At 50.0% G+C, this 17,066-nt stretch overlaps 5 protein-coding genes across 5 annotated transcripts; 2 read left to right on the forward strand and 3 right to left on the reverse strand.

Moving 5' to 3' along the window:
• Positions 1-175: 175 nt before the first annotated feature.
• atnN-10 (Aspercryptin biosynthesis cluster-specific transcription regulator atnN) lies at positions 176-5,265 on the reverse strand (the record flags this gene model as incomplete). The annotated part of the gene is made up of 2 exons (XM_036637864.1): positions 176-1,650; positions 2,976-5,265. The coding sequence occupies 2 exons, from the start codon at positions 5,263-5,265 to the stop codon at positions 176-178; spliced, it is 3,765 nt and encodes a 1,254-aa protein (XP_036495387.1).
• Positions 5,266-6,336: 1,071 nt separating this feature from the next.
• CGCS363_v006016 (uncharacterized protein) lies at positions 6,337-8,856 on the reverse strand (the record flags this gene model as incomplete). The annotated part of the gene is made up of 1 exon (XM_036637865.1): positions 6,337-8,856. One exon carries the CDS (start codon positions 8,854-8,856, stop codon positions 6,337-6,339), a length of 2,520 nt encoding a protein of 839 aa, XP_036495386.1.
• Positions 8,857-9,740: 884 nt separating this feature from the next.
• Positions 9,741-10,142, reverse strand: CGCS363_v006017 (uncharacterized protein; the record flags this gene model as incomplete). Its single annotated transcript, XM_036637866.1, has 1 exon — positions 9,741-10,142. The coding sequence occupies one exon, from the start codon at positions 10,140-10,142 to the stop codon at positions 9,741-9,743; it is 402 nt and encodes a 133-aa protein (XP_036495385.1).
• An 892-nt stretch (positions 10,143-11,034) lies between these two features.
• On the forward strand, positions 11,035-12,101 carry CGCS363_v006018 (uncharacterized protein; the record flags this gene model as incomplete). Its single annotated transcript, XM_036637867.1, has 2 exons — positions 11,035-11,308; positions 11,368-12,101. 2 exons carry the CDS (start codon positions 11,035-11,037, stop codon positions 12,099-12,101), a joined length of 1,008 nt encoding a protein of 335 aa, XP_036495390.1.
• A 2,783-nt stretch (positions 12,102-14,884) lies between these two features.
• mdlC-1 (Benzoylformate decarboxylase) lies at positions 14,885-17,036 on the forward strand (the record flags this gene model as incomplete). Its single annotated transcript, XM_036637868.1, has 3 exons — positions 14,885-15,346; positions 15,396-16,728; positions 16,777-17,036. 3 exons carry the CDS (start codon positions 14,885-14,887, stop codon positions 17,034-17,036), a joined length of 2,055 nt encoding a protein of 684 aa, XP_036495389.1.
• Positions 17,037-17,066: the final 30 nt, after the last annotated feature.

A 17,066-nucleotide genomic window follows, 5' to 3' on the forward strand; every position in this document is an offset into this window, starting at 1 on the left:
ATAACTACGGACATCAACAAAAGTTCCGCAGTCCGGGCGGATGCTGAGCGGATATTCAGCCCAACTAAAAAGCAGCTGATATGCTAGTAGTATCAACAACAAGAATGATAGTGATGGGAACAAAAGGGCCATAAGGCCGACTGTAACTAGTCCTCTGCCCATGCGACGTAAGCAATCAACAGTGTCCCTTCCAAGTCCACTCTGACTCTTCCTCCAGAAGTTGTGTCTTCGGTCGGGACTTGACCGAAATCCAATCATCCTCCACGACGTACTCTTTGCTCTGGCCTTCTTTTAAAAGAAAGTTGAATCGCACATTCCGCCTAGGGAATTCGGTGTTCGCAAAATTGGCGCTGAAGTTCACGATTCGTTCTTTTTGAACCAATGCGGGATCGCCCTCCCCAATCTCGCTGATATCATCTTCGTCATCGAGCTTCATATCATCCAAGTTGACGTGGTGTTCCAACTCCATGATTCTCCTCCCCAGCACGATTGTCACATCCTCGCTCCATATGTTATCGTTAGGACGATGCAATTTGTTCATGAGCCTCCATGCCGCCAGCCTCAGCTCGAACATGCGACACTTCATGACCACGAAGGCGAGCAAGGAAGTGAACCCCAGTTCAAGCGGGTGTCTCTCGGTACAATACCCTGGCTTTCGCTTTCCAGATGAGGCTGTTGCTGCCGCCGCTGCGGGGATCGCAAGTTCGACTATCGTTCGGAACTTTTCGATGTGTTCGTCGTAGGCGCGTTCGTTATTGGACCGACAGGTTAGCAACATGACCTTGCCAACCGTCCACCGCATCTCCAATAACCTGCAGATATCCCTCTCTTCGGGGCCTGCCGGGACATAGATGTATCCCGTGAAGTGACGAAGCCCTTCTAACCAAGCGTCCATATCCTCTACAATGTCCTGCTGGGTCCACTCTGTTCCTGGATCGGGACCGTTTCGCCCGGGCTCCAGACGTGGTTCAGTCAAACACCGCGCGAATCGTACGACCCGGACCAGGACACAGACCAGCGATTGATGTGCTTCTGAGATGTTGCGAAAATTGTATTTCGTGGCCGGCGCGGGCTTGCCTAGGGTTGGGAAGGAATGGGGATCGGCGCCGTATAGATATGGGACAATGCTCAAATTCCGTATTGCCGGCTGGACGTGGTTCTTTATGAAATCCGATTCGCTGCGAACTTCGTTGAGGACATTTATCCCATGTCGGCAATGTTCAACCGCATCTTTGGAGTTCTTCCGAAGCAGCTCGACGCAGATGAACAGGACACAGACGAACAGTATCAAAGCCCGGTCTGTCGTTGTTCGTAACAGTCTGATAGCCTCATTGTAATGCCACACAGCGAATGCGCTACTCTGATCGTCTGCACCACAGGCAATGTCGAGACGAGAGCGCTTGGTAAAAGTCTCGTATAATGAGCTAACGGCCATCATGGCGTGCTTCGCCACGGGTTCTTGGTTCGCAACCTGGGGAACGATGGTGATCCAGAAGTGCTTATTCAGTGATCCTCCAAGGGCCGGTGCGGCTACACGTTGAAAGAACGATATGGCACGTTTCTCAGCCGTCGTACCATTTGTCAGTGCCGACTGTCCCAAGGCAACATCCGAGATGTTTCCTTGTAGGAGCTCATCCCAAGAGTACGTCCCTTTGGGAGGCGACGTGCAGCCATCACATTTCCGGCCTGTCGTCAAGCACCGGTTACAGAAAGGGCGGCTCTCGTCGCATTTTATTCTCCGTATTCTGATAAGATAGAGTTTAGACGTTGTCCTAGGATGCGGTGCCGAGTACGAAGGCGACTTACTTGCATGTTATGCAACCCGTTTTCACCTTCTGGATACCGGTTCGAGGCATGAATCACTTGCGTCGTTCTGGACCGACAGAAACAGGAACTCATTTAGCGTGCTTGTCGAATCTCGTATTCGGCTTCGGACGATCTCGAGAGACTAAGATCAATATGATCGACGGCATGTGTCAAGGCCAGATCTGTGGGGACACGCCCTTAAGTACCGGCGGGCAGAATTGACACGACGCTCAGACGAACGTGACAGATGATCCAGGTTTGCGTCAAAATTCAAGCTTGTTCCGATTCGAGCACCACCATGCTGAGACTTGAGTTTTCGCGACATCAGATGCCGCGGGGCGTTTCCGATCAGGCCAATCACGATGCGCAGACGGCATTTCTCAGCCTTGAGCTGACGGTTCGTTGCCGTTATCCGCCCGCATTTGTGGGTGTCTCCGTCAAACAGGAGTGGTTGTCTTGCACTTGAAGGTTTGATGACAACTCAAATGTTTCCTGGGGTAGACGGACCGTCCTTCCGTTGCTGTGGTTATCTAAATGAGCTTTGCGTGCTGCCTAAGTATCTCCTGTCTCGTCACGCATCTTGCTTTGACGATGGAGAAAGAGGCAGTTGACTGATACTACTTTCATCCTCAGAGAAAGATTTCCTTTGTTCTCGCAAAGACTTGCTAAGCTTGCTATTGTGGTACAATTGGTTTCCTTCCCCTTCTCGCCAACACATTTGTTTCATCACTTATTCAAATCGTTCTCGGCCCTATTTGAGGCCATCCAGCCTTCCAGTTGCGAAAGTATTTCCAGATATACGAGCCGTCTTTTCATTTGGAGAACCTACCTATTCCCCCATTCGCATCCATCATGGGAAAGCCCAGTAATAGGTTGAGACATGCTTGCAAGTTTGATTCAATCTGTAGTGTACCATGTCCTTGTCCTTGACTAAACGCATTTCCGTTGGTTTCTGTGTTCTTACACAGCGGATATTACCGAGATCCCACCTCACCAGCGATCATATCCAATAGCAGCCCAATTGACTGGTTCAGGACTCCAATTCCCCCACCGATGACTTCCTGACTCCTCTGAGTTATTCTCTGGGGGTTCCGAACCCCTCCATCTTGATTCAACTGATTGAAGGCGATTGTATGGCTCTCCGAATGCCATCTCCCATACGCTCTCACGCGTCTCGTCAAAGTTTTCGCCCATCAACCTATCTCTAAACATGAGAAAACGCCACACTGGCATAAATTTGCTTGAATGCTTCAACTGCCGGATAGCATTTGGGAGGTTCCCAGAAATTGGTGACATATTTTCGTGCATGATGTCCCCAACAGCCATTGCCACCTCGCTGTCGACTTGAAAGATCGCTCGGTGACCCTCTGCAGGCCTGCCCGGGTATTCAATGCCAAGAAGGAAACAGCAGGACTTGATGATGTGCTTTGCGAAGGCATCTTCCTCCTTGTCATGTTGATCGATGTAGGCGGCAATTTGGTTCATTTGGATAACCACCGGCTTTCCCATTTCTTCCATGAGAGGCACAATTTCTGACTTGCTGTAGTCTTCTGCGAATGGATCAATGGCTTGCTTGAATGGGCGGATGCAGCTCGGGAGATTTGCCTCGTTATTCATGTCGTTGAGCAATCTTCGCAGAATGGTGCACTCCTTGCCACTGAACAGATCGGCCTGCCGAGTGGCGTCTTTGGTGACCATTTCAGTGATACCAATGCCATCAGGTAATTTCTCCGTGGACTTGAGGTGCTCCTGCATGCCATCCCAAGTGAGTCCGCTGTCTCCCAGTTGTAACTCGGGCGAAATAAAGCCCTCCTCTTGAGCCAGCCGGAACTGGACTACGAGCTTTTGTGCGAACTTCTTGACAGGAGATAGAATGCCTGAAGCGTCTGGTATAGCCGATTGACGCGGCTCGGGCAAGCCGAGAATTCCATCAGGGGTGCTGAAATTGGTTGGTGATTGCCCTAGCCGACCATCAACCGGTGAAACGGTCTCACGCCACAGACCCCGAACAGCTGTACTCGGTGCAGACCAAAGCCTTGTTCTTTCAGAGAACATGGGAAGCTCAATGTCTTTGGCGCGGAAGTAGGTGTCATCTCTTGCTTCGTGGATGAGATAATTACCTGCGAGAATCGCAGGTGTCATCCAACTGTTGTGGACGAAAACTCGACGGTAAACATCACCCAGGCCATCCCTCATTTCATTTCCGTAGAATGGAAGGCCAATGGTGTGAATGTCTGGAAGCATCAGCCAGGCAGTGGTCGCTTCTGATCTTGTGACTCGACATCCACTGTTACGCGGCATAGTGAGTCTTGATCCCTCCCAAGAGGGGGGAACAACCTCCATCCAGTCGCCTTCTTCGAGCTTTATCAAGGCCACAAGCTGGGTCACCTTCTCCTCATCAATATGATTGTTGTTAATCCAAAACACCGAGTTGAGTTTCACGTCGTTGCTGTACATAGCTGTCACATATCTGAAAATGTGGCCGTAAGCTGCAAGACCGTGCTGTTCGTGAAAGCGAAAGAAGTGACTGGAATAGAGTAGGAAGACTGCAAGGCTTGGCAGAGGAACCAAATGGCTAGCTAAGCCTTCGCTGAGAAACGAGTTAGGCTGGATGACGCATAGTTCCGGTTGGTGCCCTGGAGCCGAAGCGAGGCGACACCAGAGGATTGCCATAGACAGAGAAAACGTCAAATCCACCATGTCTTTAGGATATTTGGCGAGGAAAGAGGTGAGCTCATTCAGAAGGGCCGGTGGCACGACTTTTCCGGCTATTTTGGGCATTTTCATACGAAATAATGCCCAGCTCTCGGGAGCCGTGTGCGGGAGCGCATTGTAGTCGAGCTTCAAGTCCGAATCCTGAACCAACACTGAGCAAGCAAACCCGTTGCAGAAGTTCATCGTCTGTTGTGTTTTGTATTCCCGTAGCTTTTCCGATAAAGACTCTTGTGAATCATATCCTACCCGGGGGACAGGATCATTGCTGCGCGTCTGACGTTTCAAGAAAGTCATCTGTCCGGAGCGGAGCATGTCGCAGGGGGGGATCAAAAGGTTTCTTGACTTTTTGACCTTGCCGAGTACAAAGCTCGCGCCGCGGTTGTGATTTCCCATGACATTGGGCTGATTTCCACACCCTTGAATGAACATTGGGTGGAAGTCTGCACCATCAATGCCAACGTAATATGACTTGGGTGTCAAAGGATCTTCGGGGTCTTTTAGCAAATATCGTCGACATCCTCTGTTGAGAAGCTGAACACTCGAGAATTGTTTGTTGGTGTTGAGAATGTGAACCTGAGAAACGTTTTCCCCCGACGACGTGGGTATGCGGTTGTAGATTCTGGCGTTCTGCTTGTGCATCCACCGTGTACTGGTAAGCTCTACCATCCGGGGCATCTCTGTAGCCACTTTCCGGCGCTTATGGCTTCTGCCGTTGGCTGGGCTGGTTGCTTCATCGTCATTCATTGTGCTGGACGTGCCGTGGGTGAACGCAAATCTGTTTGCCGCTGTTCTGCTTGCAAGGCGACTCTGTAAAGCTGTTTTCAACGGGTCAGCAAACAAGAGCCATAAATCCAAGATTCACGCGACACACCTCCTTGAAAGCAAGAGAATGGAAGCAGCTATGAGTGATCGAAATAGGTCTGGAGGGGGGCGTAGTTCACGAGGCGAGCGCGCGAAGATTCGGAGACGTCGACTTAATCGAAGCAGAAGAGACGCAAACCGCTGAAGGAGGCGAATGAGATTTTTGGGGGACGCACGCAGTCAGTTCGAGACGCAAGGTGAGACTCGAGCAAAACTCCTGCGACTCGGGATCTGTGGCGAGAAGGTGACGGTGTGGTACTTGGCGAAGAGACGAACGAGGCGAAGTAAGGTGAAAAGGAAGCCGCCGCCGGTCTCGCGAGTGGCGATTGCGTGCGGTGAAAGACGCCGGTCGCAAAATTTGCGAGGAGCGAAAAGGTCAGGAAGGGTTGGTAGAAGGTAAGATGGCGAGAGGGGCGAGCGAAAATTTCGAAGCCAAGGTGAGAGGGTGATCGCCTGGTCTTTCTCGAGGGGCAGGAGCGAGGTAGGAGAGACAGTTCCAAGGCAGAAGCCTGGCTGACTGCAGAAGTAGACAGAAGATGGCCCCGTCTTGTACGGTGAAGCAAGCAAGAAAGAAAAATCGAGGCAGAGGTGTGTTGCGAAGTGTGAGACTCGAGGGTGAGATCAGGGAAGGTTGCCGGCTGAGAATGGTCGTGGGCAAGAAATTTCTCCAGGAAGCGCGGGGAGGAGCAAAGGGCGGTCGTTGGTGACGGGAATCAGTTCAGGCCCACAAAGCGGGCAATCGGCTTTCACGGAAAGTGTTTGAAAAGCAGGTTTTCAAATACAAAGATGCTAGCATTCAAACATAAGGGTATCTATTTAAACACGAAGTTCTCAACCCCTTGTCCGCCAATCCTACATGCGTCAAGCCCACGATGTCGAGTCTCAAAGAAGCACATCTCAATCCTGCTGTCCTCTCTCTCAAACTAGAAGAAGTCCTCCGACCTGAATTCATCTTCATTCATCTGCGTAGGGCTTCCCAAATACTTTTGTCCACCACTTCTCCCGCTCCTGCGAGGCAAAATCAATTCCCTTGAGTCGGTCCTGCAGGAGACAGAATCGCCATATGTAGAGGAACGCTTTCGAACACTGGAGCTTCTCGGTAGCGTGGCCGAGTTGGACAAGATTGAGTGGCGCACTTTCGTAGATCGCCCGTAGCTTGATGATCGCGCATACGAGCGACTCGTCGAGCTTGCCGAGCTCATCGATGGCGACGAACAGCGTCCCCGGCCACTTGAGACCGAGGAGCTCGTAGCATGGCTTGAGGACCTGCTCCACGAACCCGTTCTCCTCTTGCTTTCCCCCTCTGCCATACTCGTTGATCTTCTCTAGCTCCTCGTTGAGCGGCTTGAGGCCCATGTCGATGTGGTCGATCACGCTCTTCTTCGACAGGCTCTCGCTATCCACGTCGATGTATCTGAAGATTCGAGATAGTGGATGTACATTTTTGTCGTCCGCCAAGTCCTCTTTGATCAGTCTTCGTAGGATCTGTCGGTCTTTGTCGCTGATGACACCTTCGACGGCAACGGCTTGGTGCGCCGGCCTTGGAAGGATGTTGAGATCGCCGAGTTCTTGCTCTTCGACACTGTCTCTGATAAGATGTATTTCTCGCGCGTGGTCGACGGCTGGGTTGTTCTCGCTCTGAGCAGCTGCTGGGTCTCGGTTGCCCTCTCCCTGATGTAGCTCCAGCCCGCCAGGTTGTGCGACCTGAGCCCCTCCGCCCTCCTCCTCTCTCTGCTCGACGGCATTGCTGCCATTCTCTCGGTCTTCGGCGGGGTTGGCGTTGGACTCCTCGACTTGATCCTTTGGATGCGCATCATTCTTCGCGGCTTTCAGAAGCTCGTTGTTCAGATGTTCGACGTTCACGCAATCCTTCCAGGGACGTCTGATGGTGGCCTTTGGCGCCGTCCAGAGATGCTCCAGTTCCCAATCATCTTTAGCTGGGTCCAGGGCAGCTTCAGGTAGATAAGGCGTAACGAACCCTACCCCAAGGTACACCACAAGGCCTGACGGCGGGATGTCGGGCGAGATGTCCCGGTGCAGGTTTCTGTATGCAGAGACGGAAGTAACCCTGTCTGGTACCCAGTCTTGATGAACGTGAATTCCTCGGGAGATCCACCGTTTCCCGTGGTCTGCGTGTCCAGGAGGAAAGCCGTGGCAGGACTCGTTGAGATAGTTGGGGAATCCCAAGGTGTGGATGTCGTCGAGTAGAAGGGCCGCAGTAGTCTCGTCGCTTTGGGGGACTCGAGGCCCATGAGAGGTTGGCATGGGTAGTAGGGAGCCGGGCCACGAAGGCGGAACGATCTCGATCCAGTCATCGTCTTGGAGAGCCATCTCCCAGACCAAAGTCTTCACCAGCTCTTCATTGATGTCATTCTTGTCGATGTCGAAAACGTCTTTCGTGAGCTTCCTATCCCGGCTGTACATTTCATGTACGTATCTGAAGATGTGTATATATGCAGGAAGCCGGTAATACTCGTGAAGACGGAAGAAGTGAGGCGCATAAAGAATGAAGGACGCAAGCGACGGCACAGGTACCTTCTTCAACAGTCGTCGGTTTCGATCATAGCCCTGGTATGCTGCCAATTCTGCTCCGTGGTCCGGCCCAGTAACTAAGCACGCCCAAACGATGCACATTGACACGGCCAAGTTCAGTGTGACGAAATCGTATCCGTAACGTGCGAGAAACGAAAAGACAACTTCGCCCAGTTGCTTAGGAACCTGCTTGCCGCCTATCTTTGGCATCATCATTCGAAAATACGCCCAGCTCTCGGGCTTCATGTCTTCGATGAAAGCGTAGTCCAACAACAGGCTGTCATCGTTGAATGAAGTCGGACAGGGTTGGCCTGCTTGGAATGCTTCGAGTTGCCTTTGATGGAATTGGTTGATCTGATTGGCCCTTCCTTTGCCCATCTTCTGATAATCGCCAGTGTCGGTCCTCTGTATGCCGGCACAGTGTGCTTTCACTTCTGACAACGCTTGGTACCGGAGAAGACTCATCGGTGGGATGATTTGAAATGCCGTTTTCGTGCCCCCGGCAATTTTGTAGTTGCCAGAGTGGAAAGTGTTGCTCATGTCTTGCCTGTGAGCCTTCTTTGAGTGGGGTTTGGCGCGCATGAAAACTGGCCCGACGCTGAAGCTGTCGATTCCCGTATAAAAGCAGTTGCCTCTGAGTTTGTGCGAGGAATCGTATAGCACGCGAGCTCTGTTTGTCAGGGAAAGCGTGACAAAATCGTCCGCTTCGTTGAGCGCCCAGACTCGAAAGACGTGGCCATCACCCCTTGGCGGCAAGCCTTCGTAAAAGGAATCGTTGTATTTGTCGTCATACCAACACTGGGAGGCTAGGCTCACTTCTTCTGGCAGTTGGATGTTGGCGCGTTGTTCTTCAGGTACTTGCGACTCAGCCGAAGGGTTTGCGGGTACGCTCGGCGGTCCTCGTCTGTTGCGCCTGCCACCACCTGGAGTCGCAGATGACATGTTGAAGGTTGGATGACTCGAGAGTAGGAAGAACTGCTTAGAGTTGGTTGCTGAGCGTTGACCTTGCACGTCAGTTCCTGCAGGATCGGGGAATAATTTGTGATACACACTTCAGTAAGCTAATGGAGAAACCTGCTTCGACGTGAGAGGGAAGCAGCGAGCAAGTGGCTCATGATATGGTTGACAGGAAAAGAAGTAAGAACGGTGGAAAAGCTTTGAGAACTCGAAGTTCAAAAATGTAGCCTCGTTGAGGTGTTGACCCTGAGTATCGGGAAGTCGATACAAATACTCTTGGCGAAAAGGTTGCGATGGTGTTGTGTTGGGCCTGCGAGGGTGGATCGCGCGACGTGAAGGAAGAGGAAAGGGAATGGGGCCAATGGGACGATGATCAAATGCAATAAACGGGAGGGCAATGGAGAAACTGAGCGTCGTCAGAGGGAGAAGAAAGAGATCTGAGGGCGGGGGGGAAAAATTGAAGCTGAAAGGTGATTGTGAAGGAGAGAAAGAGTGTGTTGGCGAACACACACCTCGACGTAAAATATTCGGAATATTCGTTGTGCAATGGGGGTAGATTGAAGGAGACTTCGAGTTTCCAGGACAGAGATGGTTCAATGCCTTATCTAATCAAAGAGAGAGAGGAAGAAGGTGAGTAGCGAGCTCAGAATACCTTACTCAGGAAGGAACGACCAAGGAGGCCATCGGTACGGAGACGGGGCAGTCGTCTTTCACAGATTAGCTCTGACATCTTCTTTGAAACCCAATCAGAAGCTCTCTTAGACCAATAATCCGATTCGATTGATGGATATCCAACACGTAGCAGCCACTCCCAAACACGCATGACGTCACTGATGCCATCGCGAACACCATCACCACCCCACCCAATCTCAGAACTTGCACATCGCCCTCCAAACCGCAAACCCAGCACAAACAATCCCACTGCCCAAATGCACCCACCTCTTCCCCTGCAGCTCCTTCCCGCCCATGCTCCTTACAACCCACCAGTCCACCATGCCCACCAGCGCCGTCGTCGCCCACAGCATCGTCACCGCGTCCTCATTCCCGCTGCCCTCCTGGTACGTCTCGAGCAGTATGAACAACAGCCCCGTCGCGAGGTCACGCCCGGCTTTCGCGTAGCTGAACGGCTCCGCCGGCTGGTCGGGGGACAGCGGCCGCGCGATGCCGAAGGCGTCATAAACGGCGAGCGGCTTGACGAAGCCGAGGAGCCCGACGAAGGTCAGCCCGGTGCCGAGGATGTAGTTTGGGAGCGGGGAGAAGGGGGAGATCATCGTGTTGGCTTTCTCTTTTGTGCTGGAAATTATGAAGCGATGTTTTGCTCTTGCCTTCGGCCGTTTGCTGGGAGCTTTTTCTTCTGGGGACTGTTCTGGAAGCAGTGGGAAATAATTGGAAGTAGCACACAAGATCATCATGACGAGAAAGAGGAGACATGCTTTAAGTACGCCATCATCCGAACCCTTGGGGTTAGGAAACGGTCACACGTCCGCGCCCGGGTTGCCCGCACGGCGGACTCGAGCTCTTACCTGGAGCATGTTTGATGCGGCACTCCGATGCGAGCGCGGGGTTGAGGAGGTGCGAGCTTCACTATCATACCTCAGCCAATATCATCAAGCGCTCTCAATACCATGCTCAACAACACCTTGGAGCGTGAAGTTTGAGCAGGTTGCATCGGCTCAGACGAACGAGCGCCTAAAGCTTCCCCCATCTTCCACAGCTAAAAGACGCGCTGTGTTCGGAAACCGGCACCGACGCCGTCATCCGAAGATTTACACTCACCCGCAAGTAAAAGCTTCATGCGACAACTCACCACTCACCAACTTCGAATTACACATCTTGTCGAGGTCAAAATCGGCTGCAAATCACGACCAACGAAGTTCTCATCCGCAGCACACCCCTGAGATCTTATCTTAGCTCTGCAGGCAGCACCCTTTAGCGGGCGAGCTAAACCGCAAAGAACCAGGATGCCGATCCTCCAAAACAGACAACTTTCCCATCCCCCAAGTCGCCACCGCCGAATCCTTCTCGTGATGGCTTCTCCTTTTCGCGTCCCGCCAAGAGAGCGAATGTCGCTCGTCCCCTCGCTTCGTCGTCCCTAGACCTCAATCGTCGCCATTCATTCGTTAGAAACCCAGCGATCGCACGTCCTTCGTTACCGCGAGAAAAATGCTCGCCCTCGCGATCCTCGCCATTGCCGGCGTGGCCAGCGCAGCCAACGTCACCGTCCCCTCTACGATATCCGCGGGCGTCGAGACTCAGATTACAATCGGCTTCGACTCCTGGAAGCAGCCCTTCGTCTACGAGACGGCCCCTGACTCCGTGTGGAACGACCCTGTCGCCGTGTGCAGGAACCCCGCGGACGAGCAGGTCGGGTGTGGTCACGATGCGCTCTACGAGCATTACCAGCTGTACCTCTACAACAACGAGTGGATGCAATTCTGTGAGTCGCGAGCGTTCGTACACCTACCATCCTTACCAGCTAACATTTGCTGTTCGCAGGCTACCTCAGCGACTTCATCCCCGTGGGAACCACGAACCCCAAGATCACGATCCCAAAAGATCTGGGGCCGAGCGAAAAGTACCAGATCATGATTGCAGAGTTCAACGGCTCGCGACCCGTGACAAACTTCTACGGCGTCAACACGTCCAACGCCTTCACCCTCAAAGACACGGACATCGACGCGTGGACGACGTGGGAGTACTACGGCGGCTACGTCAAGCCGTGGTCCTCCCTGCCCTGCTCGTCGTATGCCTGCTTCCGCACCTGCGGGCTTAAGTTCTCCGACGGCAAAGGCAACAAGCGAGCCGGCACCGCCGCCGCGCTCTACGACTGCTTCAACGAGTGCCCTGGCATCCGCGCGGATTGGAACGACCACGATAATCCGTGGGATTGGTATAAAGCGTTCGACGGGCACGATTGGTCGGGCGCGACGACGGCCGTGACGACGAGCACGCCGAGCGCGATCAGCACGTCGGGGTGGGGATACCAGACGGCGGATGTGCAAGAGACGACGTTGTACGGCACACCGACCGCCGGGCCGACGTATGCGATGCGGACGAGCGTGAGGGCGACAGCGACGACGACGGCGGCGGCTTCGAGGGGGAAGCGCAAGGCGCAGCCGGTTCAGGCTGGCGGAGGCATCTTCGGGACAGTAATCATTTGCTTGGGGCTCTTCGCTGTGGGGACATTGGTTGGGTGGATCTGGCCCGATGGATTGAGATCGTCTTGGTAGTCCGCCGCGTCTTCAGATATCCACCAGAAAGTAGTCAGCAAACTCTCGAATTAGCATCATACCTCTTGATAATAGTGTGCTGCGGTGCGGCGTCTGTCGGGGTCTTGCGATGAAGCTCAGGGACCGAGCGGATCTCATTAAGTCAGCCCACTCTATAACTGAACACCCCCTATAACCGAACAGCTTAGCTGAAGAGGTACTAGTAATATAGTTTTAGTAAAATATAGTTTTATTACTATCTAACTAGTAAAAAAGTATATTAGAACGATTTAAATTTAATTTTTTATACTTTTACTATTTTTATGCTTTTAAAAGTTAATATTAATCCTATAACTTAGGTATCTTTAATAACTTAGATATTAATAAACTACTTATTAAGATTAAGCTTAATTAGTTTCTATTTATATAGTATATAAACCTCTAATTTAGCTTAAAGTTTAGCTATTTTATACTCTTTTATAGTAATAATATTATATTAAAGATCTAAGTTTTTCCTTATAATAAAAAGTAATTATTAACTATATTACTAAAAGGATTAAGAAATAGTATAAAGTATTAATTATATTAACTTAATATTATATAGATCTCTTAACTTTATAGGTATATATAACTTATTTTTAAGAGCTTTTTTTTAATAAATAAGCTTTTAGTAATCTCTTTTATTATATTTAAAAATAGTTACTAACTAAATAAGACCTTTATATAGTTAAGAAAGTAGAAGCTAATAGTATACTAGTTAGCTTAAATATTAATATTAAATAACTTATTAACTTAAGTAAAAGTATAATAAATAAAGAAGTTATATTTTTTTAGAAGTATAACGTTTATAAAAGTTATAAAGTTATTAACTCTTTATTAATAAGCTAACTTAAGGGGTTTAAATATAGATAAGTTAAGAGGTTAAGTAATATAGCTAGAGTAAGTAAGTAAAAAAACTAAATAAATTAACTAATTATAATATTCTTATATAAAGTTAACTATAATATAACTTTTATATTTATTTAGGATTAAAAGATATTATAATTCCTTATCTCTATTTATAAACTTTATTTAGGGATTAAATACTTTTTTAACTTAATTAATAACTACTTTATTAGTTATCTACTTATTATTAGTTATAATAAAATACTAATAATTATACTTCTTAAGTTTTATAAAGAACTAACTTTACTAAATACTCTTACTATTAAATATAACTAATAAATAAAGTTATTTACTAAAAACTAAAATATATTTTAATATAATAATCTATATATATAAGTTTAAAGTTTTAATATATATCTTCTTTATATAAGAGGAACTTAAAATAAAGCTATTAATTTCTTTACTCTCTATTAAATTAGTTTTATCTATATTATAATAAAACTAGAATAAGATATATTTAATCTTAAATAAGTTATATAAATTAAAATAAACTTATATCTTCTTAGTTATAATAATAGTAATACGCTTAGATTTAATAGTTTTATTTTAGAGGGTTTTTAGAGAGAAATTATAATATAATAAGCTATTAATTTAATTCTTACTAAAAAAGTAATTATTACTAATATAAGTTAGTATTTATTAAACTAGATCTTTAAACTACTAATAAGTAAATATAAAACTAAAAATACTCTATATAAAAGCTTAGTTAACTAAGTAACTCTTTTAAGTAGGTATTAACTTCTAGAAAGTAGTATAACTTTCTTACTAAGTTTTAAAATTATAAAGATAGCTATAGAGAGTTAATAAGGGTATTTTTAAGATATATATAGCTTTCTAAACGCTTATTTTATTCTAAATATTACGTAGAGTATTTAAAATATCTTTTTTAGTATATTTAGCTATACTAAGTATATTAGTATTTTTAAAAGAATTAATTTTAAGTGTTATAGTAAGTAAATGCGTTCTAGCGTAAAGTAGTTGTGGTAGTGAAGAGGGGAAAAAGTGGTGTTTTGACGCGTTCGGTTATAGGGGGTGTTTGGTTATGGGGTGGGCTGACTTAGCTAAGAGCTAGATAACACCGCCTGCACCCCGCACGACCTCAACGCATCAGCTGGCATCCCCAGGAACGCCCGGTCGCGCTTTGTTGCGGGGGCCGGATGAGACCGACGTGTCGTGGGCGGTAATTCTCGGCCCAGTGGACTGACAGGGAGCGAAAGGGAGCCATTGGTGTTTGTTGTGTTGACATGGAGTCGTTTTGGGGACTGCTGAGTGATGAAAGATGAAAGCGTCTTGCGGGCAACAGACGGGACGCCGTCAGAACAAGATGGCAACCCTGAGTTGCTTAAAGCTCGTCTCTGCAGCCACGATTGATCTTGCACGACACCCGCTGCTTATCTGTCTTGTCTCCCTCCGTCTGCGGGCGACGGCCACCACCTGCAATGAGCCGATCCCAAGCGCCCTATGAAACCCGTCCCTGAACCGATTGCGGGGTTGGCCTGCCGCAGGGCGCGATGCTCCCTATCCAACCTGGGGAATAAGCTTAGGCCGGTGGCCGGTCTGTGAAATCATCCTAGTCGGAGCTATAAGTTGTCTTTGTCGCCCGTCACGAGGAACGTGAACTTAATTTGACTTCAGTCATCTCATCAAATCCAAAAGATATCTTTCTTGTCCTTTCTTGTGTCAACCTTCTTCAGTCAAGGCACGTCATCGCCATCACACCCTCCATCGAGCGGAGCTGGAGCCAACGTGCCCCCAACTCGCCAAGCCTGTTGAGGTGGTTGATAACACTCTCAAGTAACACCCACTGTGATTTGATACCCCGCCCTCCCCTCCCTCATTGCCTATTGCCGCGCTTCACCATGCCCTTCAGACATTTGCCGGTGCCCATGGCACGCTGCCTGCGCGGCGTCGGGCCTGCAGGTGGGAGAGCAGGGGGAATAGCCCGGCTGAAGCACACGCTGGGTGCCGGCCCAGCCGTTGTCGGCCATGGTCGTCAACTTGCCGGTTTCTCATCCGTTGCCCCACTGAACCGAGGCGGGGGATCACCATCATCGGCCTTTGATACTCGTATAAGACCCGCGCCCCGGCCCGCCATTGAGGACGAGTTCAAGTCCACCATTGAGCAAGCCAGGAATCTTTCTTCACAATCGACCGAAATGTACACCGCGTCATTTGCATTTTTCGAGGCTTTATGGGACGCCGGCGTCACCCACTGCTTCGTGAACCTGGGTTCTGACCACCCCAGTATCATTGAAGCCATGGTCAAGGGTCAGAGGGAGAGGAAAGGCAACTTTCCCAGAATCATCACATGCCCCAATGAAGTAAATCTCCTTGTTCCTGCGTTAATGCGGTTGTACTGACAATGGCCAGATGGTGGCCATGTCGATGGCTGACGGCTATGCCCGTCTCACTGGAAAGCCGCAATGTGTCATCGTCCACGTTGATGTAGGAACTCAGGGTCTCGGCGCTGCGGTACACAACTCTTCGTGCGGTCGCGCGCCGGTCCTCGTGTTTGCGGGTCTGTCTCCGTTCACGCTGGAAGGCGAACTAAGAGGCAGCCGCACCGAGTACATCCACTGGATCCAAGACGTCCCGGACCAGAAGCAAATTGTGTCGCAGTACACCCGCTACTCGGGTGAGCTCAAGACAGGTACTAATGTCAAGCAAATGGTCAATCGCGCCTTGCAGTTTGCGAGATCAGATCCTCAAGGCCCGGTTTATCTCTGCGGTGCCAGAGAAGTCATGGAGGCGGAGATTGAGCCGTACAGCATCAACCAGGATGAGTGGGATCCCGTCGAGCTTGGCGGGCTGCCCAAGAATGCCGTGAACAAAATATCCGAGGCGCTGGCTGGCGCCAAGGAGCCCCTGATTATCACTGGCTACGGCGGAAGAAAGCACGAGTTCCCCGCTGCGCTTGTCGAGCTCGCCAATACCGTCAAGGGTTTGCGTGTTGTCGACACTGGCGGCAGCGACATGTGCTTCCCGGCTGACCATCCCGGTTGGCTGGGTCTTCGCTTCGGCATTGACGAGGCCGTCAAGACTGCTGATGTCATTGTTGTGCTCGACTGTGATGTGCCCTGGATCAACACGCTCTGCCACCCAACCAAGGAGGCCAAGGTCTTCCACATCGATGTCGACCCTTTGAAGCAGCAGATGCCTGTCTTTTACATCAAGGCCACATCGAGATACCGTGCCGATAGCCTGATGTCTGTGGAGCAGATCACCGCCCATCTCAAGTCCGAGTACGCGGCTCAGATTGAATCTGAAGAGGCGAAGCAACTGGAAGCTAAGCGAAGCGAGTCGTACAAGGCTCTTCTGGCGAAGATTGAGGAGAAGACAAAGCCTCAGTCGAACGGCGAGTTTGGCACCGGACATTTGTCCCGGACTCTGAGGAAGCTCTGCCCCGAGGACACCATCTGGGCCATCGAGGCTGTGACGAACACGATATTTGTTCACGACAACCTGCAACCAACGCTGCCTGGTTCGTGGATCAACTGCGGTGGCGGTGGCCTCGGATGGTCTGGTGGTGGCGCGCTTGGTATCAAGCTGGCGACAGACTATGAGAACGGCGGCAACAACAAGGGCAAGTTTGTGGTTCAGATTGTTGGAGATGGCACCTTCCTGTTCTCGGTGCCGGGCAGTGTGTACTGGATCGCGAAGCGGTACAACATCCCCATTTTGACCATCGTTTTGAACAACAAGGGTAAATTTGAGACATTGTCGAGTTGATGATCCCGGCTAACATGAGTAGGATGGAACGCTCCCCGTCGTTCTCTGCTGCTGGTTCACCCTGACGGCGAGGGCTCCAGGGCTTCAAATGAGGAGATTAACATCTCGTTCGATCCCTCACCAGACTATGCAGGCATCGCCAAGGCGGCAGCAGGCGGTGACATCTTTACTGCGCGGGTGGACAACTCGGCAGATCTCGAGGGAGTGCTCCAGAAGGCGATCGACAACGTAAAGGGCGGACAATCAGCCGTTTTGGATATCAAGGTACAGACGGGATGCTGAGATGACGAAAGCTAGAGCTGGTTGAGGCTC

This window comes from Colletotrichum siamense (genome assembly GCF_013390195.1).
Source record: "Colletotrichum siamense strain Cg363 chromosome Unknown KSG_Cg363_contig04, whole genome shotgun sequence".
In the NCBI taxonomy this organism is placed as follows: domain Eukaryota; kingdom Fungi; phylum Ascomycota; class Sordariomycetes; order Glomerellales; family Glomerellaceae; genus Colletotrichum; species Colletotrichum siamense.